The sequence below is a fragment of the Oreochromis niloticus genome, linkage group LG17, assembly GCF_001858045.2.
Source record: "Oreochromis niloticus isolate F11D_XX linkage group LG17, O_niloticus_UMD_NMBU, whole genome shotgun sequence".
NCBI lineage: Eukaryota > Metazoa > Chordata > Actinopteri > Cichliformes > Cichlidae > Oreochromis > Oreochromis niloticus.
The window spans coordinates 13604417-13622454 of NC_031981.2; the positions used below are offsets into that span (position 1 = coordinate 13604417).

Consider the following 18038-nt stretch of genomic DNA (forward strand, 5'->3'; position numbering starts at 1 on the left):
AAAACCCCAGTGACCTCTTTTAAGCACAAACTGTGACAAAATGACATATTTTGAAAAGAAACCAGTGACAATAAGTAGAAAGCGTCAGCGATCGTGGACATTCACAGCGACTGCTCTCATTCGGGACACTGGAGACAAAAAGGCTTTTCTGTGACTCTTACTGGAGGGGAGGTTGGAAGCTGGTTGGCTCACTGGAGCATGAAACCCAGCGAGAGAACCAACAGCCCAGTCCCTGTCTGTGCTCAAGCTAGCACATAGTTTTAATGACAGAGAGGGAAGAGAGTAAAACTTCTTTTATCAGTCTCTTTGCTCCTTTTTAATCTACATTGACTTGACTAACAATCCCTTTCACTGCCCTCCAATTCTTCATCCTCACTGCTCCCTTCACTTTCTGCCCATGGTTCCTTGACCTGAAATTACCTCTCATCATCTGCTCTTGTGTCTCGTTTCCTACAGGCTTTGTCCTCATTTTCACAGAGAAAAACACAAAGTCAGAGAGGATAAGTACTGTGTCTCGGGCTAATAAAAGAGTTAATTGAACTCCTTCAGTTTAGCCATGGGAACTGCATTTGATTGGTCCATCTTGGTTTGTTATTGCGTATCGTGTGCATCTACCTTCTCCGAGCTCACTCATGTCAATATGACCGATCACCTGACCCCTGCAGACAGAGGTTGTGACCTTTGTGATATCCACAGACTTGTGCATGCCTCGGGGGTTGTCTCCTAATAGCACGATCGGGGTTTCGAGAATCCTGCATCGACTCTGCACAGATCAAAGAATCACTGGCCAAAGCTTACTTAAATTGCAGAGGTCAGAATACATTACAGGCCAAGTGAGCAGTAATATTGATCAGTAAAAGGCTCATGCCTGTCTGAATGGCATCTTAGGGGATGAGTACAGGACTGCAGCTAACACTGAAAACACAGAGGTCATATCTTTGTTGTTGGTGTATATCACAGATTTTTGCACATTATGTTTATTCTTTAAGTGCTGTTTCCAACTTTTTCTTAATATTTGGCAAACCTGTTAGCGATTTCCATAATGGCTTGGAGTCTGGATGAGAGAAAGGTGTTTAGCTGTCTGTCAGAACATACGCAGCATGTGTATTTAAGGCAACACAAGGCTTTGTGCCTAATTATTTCTTGCCTCGGAGCAGTTGCCAACATTTCTAAAGTCCTGGCTGCGAAGTGTGCATAATGGTTTGTGGAAGAAATATAAATTGAAGTTAAGAGTCATATAAACACCTGCCAAAGTGTAGATTATGCTTAAGTAGGTGGCTCCAAGAGCACATTTTGATGATGGCATCATTACAATTTTCAGACACACATACACTTGAAAACAATACCAGCCACCCTGTCGCCTCCTTGTAGCAATCAATACAGGCTGTGATAGAAAAGCATTGATGTAACGTAGATAATGTGCACAGCACTGAGTTTATGCAACAATGATTCCTTATTTTCTCTCCAATCATTGACATTTTTTTCTGACCCTGAATACTTAATCACAGCCAGCTGCCTTCCTCTCCCCTGTTCTCTCTTTGCTCCATCTCTCGCTTAATGTGTTGTTTCGAGGTGGAGCTTTTCTGCAGGGATGATTAGTGTTGATTTGCCTGGAGCCCCAGGCCATTAAAACACACATGCTTAAAACAATCATGCCCAGGCTTAATGTAATCTAAATAAGCAAACAAATAAATGAATAAAAGGAAACATAGCACCACTTTTTGGGGTGGTGGGTGGGTGGGTGGGATGAAGCAGGGGAGGGAAACTGGAGACCACCGGTTGCCTAGCAACCAGTTACGAGTGATGTGTTGAAGTTGATGTCCAACCAAGACCAATAGGACATTTCGGTTGTTTTCAGTGCTGACAGAAGAGGCAGCCAATGAGAGGGGGCTGTTAATAAGCCTGCCTACATGGAGACAGCTATATCTCCATTAATAGCATAAGAACTGTAACTATGACTGGAAGCACAGACTGAGTGTGTGTGTGTGTGTGTGTGTGTGTGTGTGTGCAAACACAGCCAAATGCTGCAGGATCAAGGCTGAAACAAGATCTCTCAAATCTTGCTTCTGCAGGCACACTCGTACACGCACACACACCCTCATTCTTTACCACACACGGAGGCTCATGAATTGAATTCCCAATAAGATGGGAGAGGAAATGGTGGATGATTTTTTTCTGGGTTAATAAATACTTCAAAGCCCCAAGATGGAAGCAATTTTCACACTGCAGAGAAGCACAAGCTCTCCTAAGGCACCAAGCTGTGCACATGCCTGTGTGTATTTGTGAGTGTACAATATTGTCTGGGAGGGGAGGGGTTCAAAGAGTTTATAAACCTCTGTATTTTTTTTGCACACACAGAGAATAGATCGAGATTATATTACAAAGAAACACAATGAAGCAGCACTTAAAATATTAGATCTGGGTCTCATGTTTTAGGTGTTTGCTAATATGGTCGTAAATATTACAATGGAAATCGGCAGTCCAAGACTGCATAGGCTGAAAATGCTCTATGCACCACTCACTGGATTTGTTTGTGATATTTCTCTGAGAACACAAAGACAATGTCTGTCAATTTTTAAGATATATGATATTTTACTTTTATTTACTGTGAAGTTAGGCCCCAAAATGGTAGACTGCCCAATCCTTCAATGGTAAATAATCCTTACAGAAACTCATGTGTCCAGATCTGGATTGACTCCAAAGTCTAAGCTGGGCCAAGCGCCATCTCTGGCAAAGTTGTCATGCAAATCCAATCATAACTTTTTGAGAAAAAGGTGAACGCACGAACAGAACGCATCACATAGCTTCCTCTTAACTGCCTGTAAGACTTATTTTCCATTCTTCTATCAGGTTTCTGACATCAGTACTTTGCTGAGGTAGTGATTGCTTATAACAGCTGCTTGTAGTCAGAGTCAGTGAAGCGTGAAACGTACAGTACGTGCACTTTTTGGGGCGGGGGGAGAGATGTTACACACACAAGATAAGGTTAATAGGATGCTTGTAGCAGCCATATGTGCATCTGTGGGCTCTCTGCTGAGTGACAGCTTTGGATGGGACCCTGCTGTGTACGCTGTCCTGGTTCTCTGTGGCGGGTGGGAAAACTTTTAAAACAGTTGGTTTTCTTTCTTGTTGAATCTAAACTTTTGTAAATTCGATTTTTTTTTGTCCATTATAAAGTCATCGAGTATGCAAACAAGAACTGGTGCATCAGCAACATCCCTTTAAACTTTACATTAAACTTTATTTTATTCAGTTTTGCTTATATAGCATCAAATCACATCAACAGTCGCCTCAAGGCGCTTTATATTGTACGATAACAAATCTTCTATAAGTGCACGCACGGAGAGAACAGACGAAAGTGAGATGGTACGATCTTTTGTCTGCTTTGATATCCCTCTTTTTAATGCATATATAGGGAGTATAAGTCTTAGCCATTTAAACTGCTGATGAAAGCCTAAGGTTGGGATATAAACAGCTAATTTACATAGGAAAATGGCGATCTTTAATGTGACCCATTAAAATAAGATAAATAAACTTGGACAGAAGGGTGCGGTATATACCCGTTAACAATCTGAATGGTGCACTAATGAAATGGCATAGAGTAATATGTCCTCTTGCAAACCGTAGGAGCATAACTAAAGAGATATTAAGCATAAAAACATTTGTATCAGCATGTAAAAAGTCTTTGTCTGTGGAATGCCTCTCGCGGCGTCATTCATCACGCCGTGGTTTCTCTGAGCTGCATACTGACTAATGCCCGTCACTGACAGGGAATCTATTGCAATGAGTCGCCGTGGTGACGATTCGATGAACAGAAGGCGAGGCTGGGTTTTTGATGGATCGGCCGACGTCTGAGATAAACAGCATCAGGCAGACACTCCAACTCAATCTTTCTGTCCATCCGGTCTCCGGTTCCCAAACAGCTGGCCGAAGAAAGAAATACTTTTAACTTTTCTTTCTTTCACGCCACACGCTGGGACCTGTCTCACTCTTTCCCAAAAAGGACCTAACCCATTATCCTGCACAGTCTTGTATTTTCATTTTTCTTTTACTTGTTTGCGTGCGTACTTTTTGGGAAACAAGTTCGTACAGGCTAGAGCAGCTGTTTGAGTTTTAGCTGCCAGTGGATTCAGGGCAGCTGAAGTTTAATTTAAGCTGGGGTAAAAATAAAAAAAATAAAAATAATGGCAATCACTGCTGGAACAATAACACTGCTTTAGAAAAGATAAGGGTTTAAACGCTTTGATTAAAATAGCTGAAAACAGTCATCATCTGACAGCAAGCTTAGCCCCCCTGTTGCTAATCAATGTTTACAGTTTATCTCATACATGCTGATTATCGGTTGCGGATCACTCGCTGTGTAGTCAAGTCAGCTGTGCAAACCAACGCGAAGCCTTACAGCATCTCTCTTTTTAAGCTACTACATTCTTGTCCCACATTTCACTTCTCCTACCATTTTTCTAGGAGTATGTTAGGTGAATGCAAATAAGGAGAGGACATTAAATTAGGGCACCAACTGAACTGGAGTGTATTTAAATGTAGTGGCTTATCTGCTAGATGGCGGTTAGTGTGTTTTCTGACATTCCGACTTTACGTCAGTGACAGCTAGGTCCCCCCTCTGAATGATGCAAGCAAACAAAAGTCACACAAATTTCTCTTGTTGTGCAACTAAATGGCATAAATTCACCATCGTTGGCTGTATTTGCTAAACTTGTGGACAGAGACCCAGTGGCTCTTTAATCAAAGCACAATCAGAGCTTCAAGTACTACAACATGAGGTCAGACTCTTACTCTAGATGCACAAAAACACTCCAACACCTGCGCGCACGCACGCACAGTTACACAGCCTGTAAATTAGCCCAGTCAGCAGTGTCGATTGAGCGCCGTGGACTCGTTTCATGTGTTTAAATCATCTCTGAGCACAGAAAGCACGGAAGCTGCATAAAAGAACAGCTAGTGAAGAATAAAAGTATTAGCGTTCATCTCCTCTAAATCCCCCCGCATGCTTTATAGCTCTGCTTTTGTCATCACCCTTTCCACATCCCGTCTCAAAGCAAGCTCACCTATTTCTCCACAGGACGTGACTCATTCCAAAGGTTGAGGAGTAATCTTGACTCCTGCTGTGATTTCTTTTCTCGCCCTCTTCTCTTGAGCTGTTTACTGTTGCTTTGTTGCTGACCAGGACAAGTGGTTTTCTTTTTTTTCTTCTTCTTCTCCCTTCTGCCTCTCTCCTTTCTTTATCCACGCTTTCCTCCTCGCCTCCTCAGCACCAGCTTTTGTCTCCCTTTCTCTCACTTTCTCTGCAGATTTCCAGCGCCTGAAAACTCCTCCTCCTTCTTCAGCTTGCGGCAGCCAGACTACATCTCCTACATGTCTCTGCCTGAGCTCTCTCTCTCTCTCTCTCTCTCTCCACACTCTCTTTCCCTGCGCTCTCCCGCTTTCTACCCAGTTTACATTCACCCTCCTCCTCCTCTCTATCCCGTCACTATGGAGACACACTGAGCCTGTACCAAGACAAGCTTGTGCTCGCAAAGAGTCTAAGTTTATGTGTTTGTGTGCTGCTTGAGTTGAAAGAGTTCAGCAGTGATGTAAATATTCAAAACAAAAATTATACTGTTAACAATAAAATGTGAGATAACTTCTAAATCTTTTATATTTATGTATATAAATTCTAATCCTATTTTCATAGGGTCTATTATGGGTTGGTTTTGTGTTTAGCACAAAGCCTGGGAATGGCTGGAGTTAGCTTTACAGCAGAAATATACATTTTTATTTTGTTGCCTCTTTTCTGCCTTTATAATAATGATGCTGAGGAATGTTTTATTAATATTATTAAATACTTTACAATACCCCCACTGAACTTGTTTTAAGCCTTGAACTTATGCTTTACTAGAAGCATGGGCAGTATATGACTACAAATAAAATTTTCATATTTCATTAGTGTATTGGGCTATTTGCCCAGTAGACAGGCTTCGAGCCCCAGGACCCTGAACTGGGTAAACAGAAGAAAATGGAGGGATTTATGCTAACCAAGCTAGCTAGTGTTAGCTTCCATTGCATTTTCTAGAAATAAATAGTCTATGGATTCCCTCTCTTTTCTGTGTTTATGTCAAGTTAAACTTGAAAAATTAGCATAATTGACTTTCCGCAAATGTAATGATATCAACATTATCACCTAAGAAAAACCAGGGGTCTAATAATCGCTCTTTTAGCTATTATTAGTTGTAAAAGATGTTGTTAAAGAGTCTGGAAAGATTAGCCTCAAGTCCGAGCTGTAACAAATTCAGAATAGTTGCAGTTTGACACAAAACACCTTAAAGTCGTTTAAAATGGATTTAAATATATATTCTTTGTATATAAGATCTAAAGCAAAGCCTATTATACTGACCTGAACTCTTACACAGTGTATGCTTAAAAAAGCAAGAATGTAAATATTAATGGAAATATGGGAGTAGTAAAAAGAAAAGAAAGAAAAACAGGGAATTTCATTTCTAATTGATACGACGAGTATTTTATAGTTTGTGATCATCTCAGCCGGGACAGTTTGATGCCAGTCCGACCTTTCTGCTTGGTCAAACTTAATGCTGTCAACTGGAACTTCAGAGCCCTCTCGCAACCAAAAATAAAGCTTTAGTCTCTGGCTGCAGTTCTAAACAAGTTTAGACATGTGACAGGAAGTAGCCTAGTGCACAGAAAATTCCCATTCATCTGATCATTATCAGTTTTGCAATTCTCCTTCGTGCCTCATTTCAGAGAAATCCCATCTCTGAGGAGGCTTTCGTAATAATCGAATATCTGCTATTTACCAAAGAATGAAACATTTTGAAATGACTCACCTTCTCTTACGGGGGTCTTAGGTAATCCATAAACCGATTAAAGGTAAGGACAACACTAGTCCATGTGGTTACTTTATAAGCGGGTACATGTGTTTACGTCCGTATTAAAGTGTCACATAAATGAAATCCAACCTACAAAGCTTGACGTCATTCTAGCTATTTCTGTCTTTACAAGCGTCCACTTATGTGATCCATGGGGCATAACCTAAATAGAGTGCTTGAATCCCTCACACTGGCATCTCCATTAGAAAACAGCAACGGTTGCATCTTAAATCTTTAATTTGATTTTCTTTTAATCTTTTAGACATTATTAAGCATTTTTAACTAATTTTAAAGAAACAGATCCCACGTGGTGACAAAATGAAATTCCCCTAAATTAAACCTCAAGATCTCAATACACAATTATCAAAACTGAAGTAATTCACAATTGTGATATTAATGTAACATCTAGCAAACATACGCTAACATAAGCTAACTTTTTCAGGTGTAGGGAGAGCATATATAAACAGTGTAAAACATGGACGTAGCTTCTAGCTCAGAAAAAGGAAGCCAATGCGAAAGTGCCTTGCAACGGCATTGTGTCTGTTCTGTCTGTTAGTGTTGATACTTGTATCTTTGTTGTCCTTTGTAGTCTGCTGCTATGGCGACTCAGTTTCCCTCTGGGATTTATAAAGTTTCTTTGATCGGCCACCAGATGGCAATAGCTGTGACTGCATGTGAATGGAAGTCTACGGAAAAAACGGAGTAAAGCTAGTCAACTTAATGGTGTCACAAACCACAACACAGAGGAGAAATTATTAGTAATCAGTGACTAAATTGAACCTGGGCTCTGTATAGATGAAATAAACAACAGCAAAATCAAGTAAACTCATCCCGGTTTTTACAAACAGATTTAACAAGTGAAGATGTTTCCTGTGAAGAAGTAGTAGACCGGGATGTGCAGCGCTACAACAGATCTACCAACCGCAGGTTCATGAGCCACCGAAGGGTCACACATATTCTCTCCTGACAACTCCTACACGATCTGCAGCACGGTGGGCGCTATGACAGGTTTTTTTTTTTTAAAAGAAGAAGAAAAGAAAAAAAGACTCCAACTGAGACTGCAGGAAAGTGATATCAGCAGTAAGCAGGGACGGTGAAGTACACTGCAGTCCTGAGGCAAATCAGCCCACACAAAAATTAACACCAGCTACTACTCACTCCCTTTTCACACATACTGTATCCCTGCACATTTCAGCGCGCCGGACGCAAATACACATATGAAAAACAAATGTTCCTCACCGGGCGCAGGCATGAATTTTCGGTGCGAGAACTTGTGAATAGGCACATTACCTAGAAGCATGTACTGTACGTGGCGCTCGCTTAATGCTTGCGTGTCTGTGTAGGTTCTAGTTTATGAAGTATACGATCCGGCGGTGTCTAACGAAGGCAGGAACCATCTGGTGTTGGGATGTGAGACAATCTGTCCATTTGGAGAGGTGACAAAGAAGGTGATAAGCACAGAATAACAACACACACACACAAACTATTTAGAATAGTGTCAGAAAAAAAAGCAATCCAGCACAGACACACACACACACACACACACACACACACAAACACACATATTTCATTTCATTTATACCAAGTGCACAGTCTCTATGGTAACTAGTAGCCATCTTCTACAAGCTGTAGAAGAAAAGCTGAACTCTCATGACTCTCCTCAATTTATTTTAGACCCTTCATGCAGTTCGCACACACTTAGTCACTTTTAGGTTCTCAGAAAACATTCCTAGCATATTGGGTGTACACTTACTGAAATTGCACGTTGTAAAAACTGAGGAGAATGCAGGGACAAGTCCGGCCCTGTGGGTGAATCATACACACACACAGATATACACCCACACGCATACACCTACACGATATGAGCACACACTAACAGGCCTTCACATGCAAAGGATGAGTATGAAGAGGCAAAACCTTTTCCACCGCTGCTCTATTTTACAAGAGCAAATCATGATTATATACCACGAAATCATGAAAATCAGTCAGAGAGATGTTGCACTTACTTCCTGTTTCTATTTAATACATAGGGTTGGTTTAAGTTAGTGGTAGTTAACCTGGATGTTAGGAGATAATAAACAAAATAAGTGGAATTAATATGTGTATGTTTCCACTTGGTGCTGCTTTATACTCACAATTCAGCTTATTTTCCTAAAGGTGGAAACAATGTAGCTTTTACTGATTTTCTGGAAGGTCAAACTGGAAACACATTAGTGCCATCTTCAGAGTATTAAAGTCAAAACAATCCAGCTGCTTATCATGCACATCATATTAGTGGCCATGGGTGTGAGGGAAGTTGACTCCTGGAAGTTAAACATTTATGTCCATTCTACTCAATAAACTGCAGTTCCTATATTTACCTTTAGGAGGTCTATAGAGGAAAAAACTAAACTGACAAACCCAGGACTACGTTCTTCTCGCACACATAGCCTCATGTCAGGCTATAAAACACAAGAAACCTTTTGTGATTAGACTTAATAAGGTCATAAAAATGTCATACATATTGATGCTATAGTAATTAATCAGTAAATAATATGTAAGACGCTACTCTTTCTCTGAGTAGAAGATTTTGTATATACTTCTTGAATTACTCTCATTATGTTATCTGTGTAATTTATTTTTTCAAGATAGTTGAGATTTATAACCATGTTGGAATATGAACTTTCCTCTCTGCACCTGTGAGAGGCTGTGAGTACACATACTTTTGCCTAAAATGCTCAAAACACATCATAGTGATTATGATTAGAAGCTTCTGTTTTAAGCTATTGTGGGTCTACTACTACTACCATCTGATTATTTTCCTACCCTCAATTTTAATCCGATTACTTAAACTCCACTTTAACATATCAGTATGGGAAAACATGCTAACTTATATACAACAGCAGCTCTACTAGAAGCGATCCTTTCATACCCAGAAGACCTTAAAGACTCAGCTTTCCATCCTCTGTGAACATCAATCAAACACATTTTCAGAACAATACACAGGTACGCTACACTTGTACACACTTGCAGCCGCCCTCCCTTGATATTAGGAGCCACTCATCCAGAAAACATTAAGGGAATCGTTCCTTAAGGACCAGAAACTATCTGCACTCCACCGCCGTGAATGCGGCTTTCTAAAATGAAATCCATTTCTAATTGCTTCACTGTGGGCTCTCAGAGGACTCGCTTTAAATGAGAGCAATTTGGGGCCTTGACTCAGTTATTTTGTACTTTCTTTCACCTCCAGATGAGATCTGACTCAAGCGAGAGGCAGCAGCACCACCGTGTGGATTTTTAAAGGATGTGTCTCTATGTCACTGCACTGCAGGGAAATGAAACACGGGTATCAGAGAAGCCCCGTAAATCGCCAGGTAAAGCTGATGATTGTTATCAAACAGTCATTTTTACTGACATTTTCATGTTGCAGCACCTCCCGATAAAACAGCTCCCCCAGACTTTAACACAACAATCAAGACTTCTTTTCACATAATCTGATGAGCCTGAATGTGTTCATGTTCCAGCTGCACAGCTTCACTTTTTAAAGTTAAATTGGATCCATTTAAACAGGCTTTCTCACAGCCTGGAGAGCTAAGCAGAGTAAGGATGATCACAGTAAATTATTCTTGAGACAGCAGACGGATTTTACCAGGAGACTTGTGTTATTAAAAGGAGGCTGATAGAGTTATAAAGTCTTCCCCTTATTACATTCTCAAGTATCTGACAAAGCCCTCAAAATCAGTTTGGCTTCGGGGGAGAAATTAAGGTTGCAAAGCAGCTTAAAATGGCAGAGCTCCACAAATATTCAAAAACCTCTGGCCTCCCTCAATCGAAAATACACAAAATACTCTTCTGACATGAAGGAATTCAAGAAAACACGCATTTGGAAAACTTTAACCACCAGTTTTTTTTACTCGTATTGCTAAAAAATAATTGAACTGGTCCCATTAAGTATTTCATGAGTCAGTTTGGTGATACAAGGCGAAGCAATTTATCTTGAGTACGTTCTGTGGAATATGATTTGTTAAATTTGATCGGTGTAAGAAACTCCAATTATAAGCAGCGTGTGAAAACTTACTCTGTCAGTTTTAATAATGAATTCCTCTAAATTATTAATAGCAATTTCATATTTTAAAAATTAAAGTCTGATTTAATGAGTTTTCACTTCAGGTCTTTCAGACTTTTGGTTCTTTTGTTACTTCGCTTTTCAACGTCACAGCTAAGTGAAAATAACTAAGTGCATATGGTGCCTACGTTAGCTTTATGTGTGCTTGTTGTCCCTTATGATGCAAGACTGACATGGTCTCTGTTCTTAATGCAGCTCCTGGATATTTAGTCTTCTTTCATATTACAAGAATTTTGTATATTTTTAGCGTTTCCATTTCCTGCTTGCGGACAGAAATGGGACCCGGTGTGGTCTTCTGCTGCTGTAGGTCGTCTGTCTCAAGGATTAGTGTGTAATGAGTTCAGAGATGTTTTTCTGCATACCTTGGTTGCAACCAGTGTTTGTGTGAGTTACTGTTTCCTTCCTATCAGCTCAAAGCACTCTGACCATTCACCCCTGATCTCTGCCCTCCGACATCAACAGTAATTTTTACTCGAGAGAACTGCCGCTCACTGCATATTTTCTCCTTTTCTAACAATTCCCTGTAAACCGTGCCATGTTTAAAGTCTCTTAAATCACCTTTCTTCATCATGCTGATGCTTGCTTTGAACTTCAGCAGGTCATCTCGACCATGTCTACATGCGCTGAGTTGCTGCCATGTGATTGGATGGTTAGATATTTGTGTAAACAAGGAGTTGAACAGGTGTAGCTCATGAAGTGACCAGCAAGTGTATCTTTACAATGTTTGAAAAAGCTGTAAAGGTTCGATATAAATTCATATGCAATTATATTTTTTAAATATTTAGTATTGGACAGTGTTATTATGACAGTATCTTTGCATTTTTGATGCCAGAAGAAACGTCTGGATCCCACAAGAAAGCAGAGCAAGCACACAGAGACACACTAAATCCACCTAATCTTGTACCGGCTAACGGCGCTAACCACTGGAACATCATGCTATTGTTGTGTGGGAACAAAAGACGTGCGTTGCCCCATTGTTGTTTCATATCCTGCTCAAAAATATAATGAAAAGAGACGTGCATATTGTTGAAAGATTATCAGTCAAACACGACGGATCCAAGCTGGTTTGCTCCTATACTTCTTTAATTTGGCTCTAAGTTTCTTTGTTTATTTGTTTCAGTCTGCATTATGTAGGAATTTGCCATTTGAATCATTTTTCAACATCATTAGAAAATACTTGCTTTGATATGTTAGTGAAATTGCAAAATAGAAAAATATAATTTATTTATATATGTATGAAATAATAATATAAGCAAGTCATGAAAGAATTGGATTATCCAGTAGCGCCACTGAGATTAAATCTAACAGTTAACTTGGACCAGGTGTGACTCCGAAGACTCAATCTACTCCGACGTTATAAACCCTGAATGCCACAGTTACTCTCACACACACTCACACACACATAATACTGCAGAGAGAAAGCTGCACCTGCTCTCTGTCTGCAGTGTATTGTGCACGAATGAGGACCAGCAGGCTTAAAAGGTGTTTTGAAATACTCTGCTAATCCCACAACAGCAGGTATCCACATATGTGCCCAACTAAAAGGACACACACACATACACACACACACACACAGAGGCCTATGCCCCCACCCACACGCACTTATATCCCACTTTAAAACACTTCAGCAACGCTTCACACTCCTCCCCCATCTCCATGGACACCACTGCATCTGTTGCCCACGGCAATTACCTGGTGATTACATGAAAGCAGTGTCCAGATTCAATTTTTAAAGATTCGTTCTTATCTTTCTCTCTCTCTCTCTCACTCTTTTCCCACTCCCTGTCATTCTCTTAAACCCATATCTCCTTCCCAGCATCACTTTATATTATTCTCCCACCACAACACATCGTTCTCTACACCATCTCCGGACAAACACACACCTCTCTCAGGTGCAGAAGTGACCTCTCCAAGTCTCCAGAGACTACTTCAGTGACAGTGCGCTGCTGCAGTGCTGTGGAGCAGACATACACATACACTCTCTCCCAGTCAGATGTACTCACAAGAGATCGATAAGAAACACTACATCCATGAGATAAGGCCAGCTTCACAGTCTCCCTGCAGACTGCGGACTAGGCAAGGGTAACACTTCATGTTATTGGACCCATGACTCCATTAAAATACTGCTAAGATGATTCCTTCATATCTATTTTAGTACAGGGAAAACATTTGATTCAAATACCTTGTGCTTAAAAGCAGATGTTTTCCACTATTCAATTCCATTTTATTTATACAGCCCCAAATCACAACAACAGTCGCCTCAACATGCTTTACATTGTAAGGTAGACCCTACAATAATACATACAGAGAAAAACCCAAAAATCATATGACCCCCTATGAGCATGAGGAAGGAAAAACTCCCTCCTCTGTAGTGATACCTTCTCTGGAAATCCACGTTTCATGCAAACTACAGTAAATACTTCTTTTTGAACAAGTTCAAATTTAAATTTGCAAAGTTTCCCCAGACTTCATTTATGCTGACTTGTCCAGTAGCCTGCAGTTACCTTTAAAATATATGGATGTGCATGATGGGAACTCTGAACAAGGACAGACTACTGAGTAGGCCTAGACCAAGGTGCAAGAAGAGTCAGAACTGACAACCCTCACTCCAGCTGCATTGATTGCCCCACCATGTTTCTTTGATTGCCATCCTCTTACACTGATGGTTTTGTACCTGCTTTTTTAATCCCTTATTTTTTATAATACGACATCAAACTGCACAGCGACTGTGGATGTGAATTAATGTGAATTAATGTAAATTAGCCCCTTGGCTATATCTGACTCATAAATTTTGTTGTGAACTTAAACACAAGTGTAAAGAAAAAACTACCTCCTGGCACACTGCCTAGATGATACTGTTTTGTTTATTTTGTTCTATGTTACATCCAGTAAATGCGATATATAAAATCAGACACCAATATGTACATTACACTACGGAGGCACACCATCTCTATCACCCAGCTCTATTCATTCTATTAAAGCTCCTGAGTTGAGTTCAATATCAGTTCATTCTAAACATTTACTATGAGATATAATAACAACAAAAGGAACTGATTATAAAACATAAACAACTTGGTCCTTTGTTTACGGGTGGCCACATCGGATCATCTGCCTTCATCCAAGGAAATTCAGGAACAGATGAGAAACAAAGTAACTGAGATCTCTCAGCCAGGAAAAGGTTATAAAGCCATTATAAAGCTTTATATTACCATATAAAGCTGTGGGACTCCAGCGAACTAAAATTATCCCAAGAGTGCGACAACAGCTCATCCAAGAGGTCACAAAAGACCCCAGAACAACATCCAAAGAACTGCAGGGCTCACTTGCCTCGGCTAAGCTCAGTGTTCATGACTCCACTATAAGAAAGAGACTGGGCAAAAATGTTCCGAGACAAAAACCACTGCTGAGCAAAAGAACCTTAAAGGTTCATCTCAGTTTTGCCAGAAAACATCTTGATGATCCCCAAGACTTTTGGGAAAATGTGGACTAGTGAGACAAAGGTTTTTGGAAGGTGTGTGTGCCATTAATTCTGGCGTAATAGTAACACAACATTTCAGAAAAGAGACATCATACCAATAGTAAAATATGGTGGTGGTAGCTGTTCTGCTGCCTCAGGACCTGGAAGACTTGCTGTGGTAAATGGAACCATGAATTCTGCCGTCTACCCAAACACTCTAAAGGAAAATGTCCAGCCATCAGTTTGTGACCTTAAGCTGAAGTGCATTTGGGTTCAAATCCAAAACACACCAGCAATTCCACCTCTGAATGGCTAAAGAAAATAAAAAATGAAGACTTTGAAGTGGCCCAGTCAAAGTCCTCACTAAATCCGACTGAGATGCTGTGGCATGACCTTAAAAAGGTGGTTTATACTCGAAAACCCTCAAATGTGGCTCAATTACAACAATTCTGCAAAGATGAGAGGGCCAAATTTTCTCCACAACGCTATAAAAGACTCATGGCCAGTTATCACAAAAGCTTGATTGCACTAACATTCATTTAGAAACTGCATGTTGTGTTTACTGGTCTTTGTCTAATATTTAAATTTGTTTGACCTGAAACATTTAAGTGTGACAAACATACAAAAAAATACTATTGCATTCATTTCTAACCCTGTCGATCCTGGTCACTCCAAATAAAACTTCCTCTTCAGCAACACTACTTTCAGCTCCACCTCCTGTCTTTTTGTCAGTGTCACTAGCTTCAAACCATACATCATTGCAAGTCTCACGCTTTACACTTACAAACCTTCCCTTTCACTCTTGCTGCTATTGTTCTGTCATAAATCACTGATGACAATCATATCCATCTACTCGACCCTCTCTGCAATCTCTTCTTCACCCCTCTTATATAGAACATGAACTAAAACCCAAAATAAAGCTTTGGGTAAGTTTTTGTACTAAACTAGGGGAATCTCTTTATCCACAGTCATGTTGAATAAGTGAAGCATTGTCACCAAAGCACTGTGATAGCAAAGTTGGGGATAGTACAGTCCAAAATAAAAAGCAAGTTTCCTTTAACTGGAGCAAAGAAGCCTGGCGCAAACTGTGAAATGCAATCTGAGGTCTTATAGGGACATGCAGTACTTTTGGCTATACGGTGTACTTGGGCACCCTCTAGTGGCTGCAAAATGTGCTGCACTGCAGTTTCAGTTAATTCAGAAAATCTTTTGATGCTATACAGTATTCAAATTTATATGAACAGGTCTAAATTTTAATATACATCCATGCATGTCATACATTTAATACAAATACATAAACATATAGGAATGTATTAACAGTTTAACTGTCTCACATATGCATCCAGACACACACACACACACACACACACACACACACACACACACACACACACACAGAAGTACAGCATGTGGGCGGTATCCCCGGCGCTATAAAACATCTTGCATCCCACATGCTTATATAACTCCCTCTCCACCTCCTCCAGCTGATCACTCATCACTTTATCCTCCGCAGGGAAGGAAAAACACCCCTTCTCACTCTCTCTCATTGAAATCAGCCAGGCGGGCGCCCCCTGCAATCGAGCATGATTTCGTTACACTGCCAGCATCAAAGAAGCACATCATTCCAAAGAGATCGGCCTGCATTAAACTGCATCTCCAAGTGAAGATTTTATGTTGGTAAAAATTGAATCATAAACCTGGACTATCTGTGACAACACAGAAACCCAAATGTCAAACCTTTTTATCGTTCCCCTTTACTAATATTTACAGAAAGAGAGAATTCAACATTCAGTAGTTGCTTCTTTTTCTTTTGTTACTGCAGATATCAGACCAGAAATCTCTACACCGAAATGAAGAAAGAAAAAGACAAAGCAATGTTATGATTTAACAGTAAAAAAAATGCACCTCCAGCACATATTGCACAGTAATGAGAAGAAATGCCTGATGGGCCTTCTTTACAGTATGGCCTCTGAATCAACTTCAGCCTTGTTCTCGAGTAAGAAGCCAAAGGGCTTACAGTAAGCCTGCATGGCTACTGAAGTATGACTTTCCGGTGTTATAATATGTACACTCAATAGGAGATACAAACTCACTCTGTCACCAAGGTGAAAGATGAGGACAAGAACCAGCAAGCATCCAGTTCACAAAGCACCAGCTCAGTCAAATCTATAGATAAAAGAAGTTTGTGGTTCCCTTCTGTAGTAATCTGTATTAATTTTATGGCTCTGCTCTGGGACCTCCGCACCCTTCATCGAGCATACACAGCAAGCCACAGGTGGGAAGAATGTAAGCGACAATATCGGACACAGCATGTTAGGAATGGGGGAGGGAGGGGGGTTGCCAAGTGGCTTGCAGCAACTTTAGGCAGGTTAAAGGAGCTTGAATAGCAGCTGGAAAATTGGATGGGATGAGATCAACTTGTGGGATGGTGGGTGAGAATTAGATGGTGCTTTGCCTGAACCAATGCTACGCTTGAGAATATGTGCAGAAATAAAATCCTTTTTCAAGAACCGATCATTCATAGTTATAGGCTAGACTCTGTCCTAAAGTCAGGGATGATATCTGACTATTGACTGAGGGATGTTTCGATGTGTGCTCAATCATCCAGGTAAGGAAATCCCAGAAATTGCAGCAGTTTCCCAATTTGCATATTAATGATCATGAAACAGCCTCTTGTTAGTCAGTGGTACTACTTTCGGCCACTATGTAAATGTATATAAGGCAGGTGAAACCTGCAGTGAGGTAACTTGGAGTAATGATGAAACTCTCACTGTGAAAACGTCCAGTTGAACAGAATCAAGTTTCTGGAATTGGCTGAGGGAGTTTGACCTCACAAGTGTATTCATACCTGTCTTGTTTGAACATATTTTCATGGGTTCTGCCACAAATTTCTTTAGCGAAGAAAAAAAGAAAGAAAAAGCGATGAATTCAGAACTCTACTACCTTGACCATTTGTCCGAAGTTTTAAGACGGGACTCACATTTATGGTTAAAAAACAAAAACTCAGAATATCCCTGAAACAGCTGAGCGCTGCTGTTTTTAGCAAATGTTCCTGGATTAAATGGTGAACTCACTGGGCACTATTTTCAGCTGCGAATTGATTTTTGTTGTTTTTCTGTGCTCTAGTGAGTATTTATGGCCACAGAAATGTAATGTGGAATTGACTCAAAGTGAACTGCAGAGCTCATTCTCTTGGGAAAAAGTAACATATCACCCAGTGGCTAAATTAGGTTTTGGCTTCCCATGTAATCCTTTGTGCTTTCATGAGATTTTATCTTTTAATATGGCTATTTTTAGCACTTTAGACTTACATTGATGAGCTCAATTTCCCAGATCTTTTTGACCAGCTCCATGGAAGTGTAACCATTGACAAGGAAAGACTTGGTGTAGTCCCCAAGCTCCAAAGATTCCAGCCACTCTGCCACTGATGTGGGGTTGTTGCCATCGTATCCGATAGGTCTCACCTTAAGTACACAGAGCAGAAAAAAGGGATTAAGGAAGAAGTGTATCTTTCGAGCGCACTTTTTATTACTTTTCTGTAGTTCTGTTTGTTCTCGCTGCATGCTCTTGTACATAATACGAGGCTGTGAGCACAGCG

General features: G+C 40.3%; 1 protein-coding gene across 4 annotated transcripts in view; it reads right to left on the minus strand.

Moving 5' to 3' along the window:
- The window catches only part of anks1b (ankyrin repeat and sterile alpha motif domain containing 1B), a 255384-nt gene that overhangs the window by 29330 nt on the left and 208016 nt on the right, over window positions 1-18038 (minus strand). For all 4 annotated transcript variants that reach the window (XM_003444938.4, XM_005451590.4, XM_013271197.3 and 1 more), the window contains one exon: window positions 17752-17904. In XM_003444938.4, coding sequence (XP_003444986.1) covers window positions 17752-17904 — 153 coding nt within the window. The remainder of the gene's footprint in view (window positions 1-17751; window positions 17905-18038) is intronic.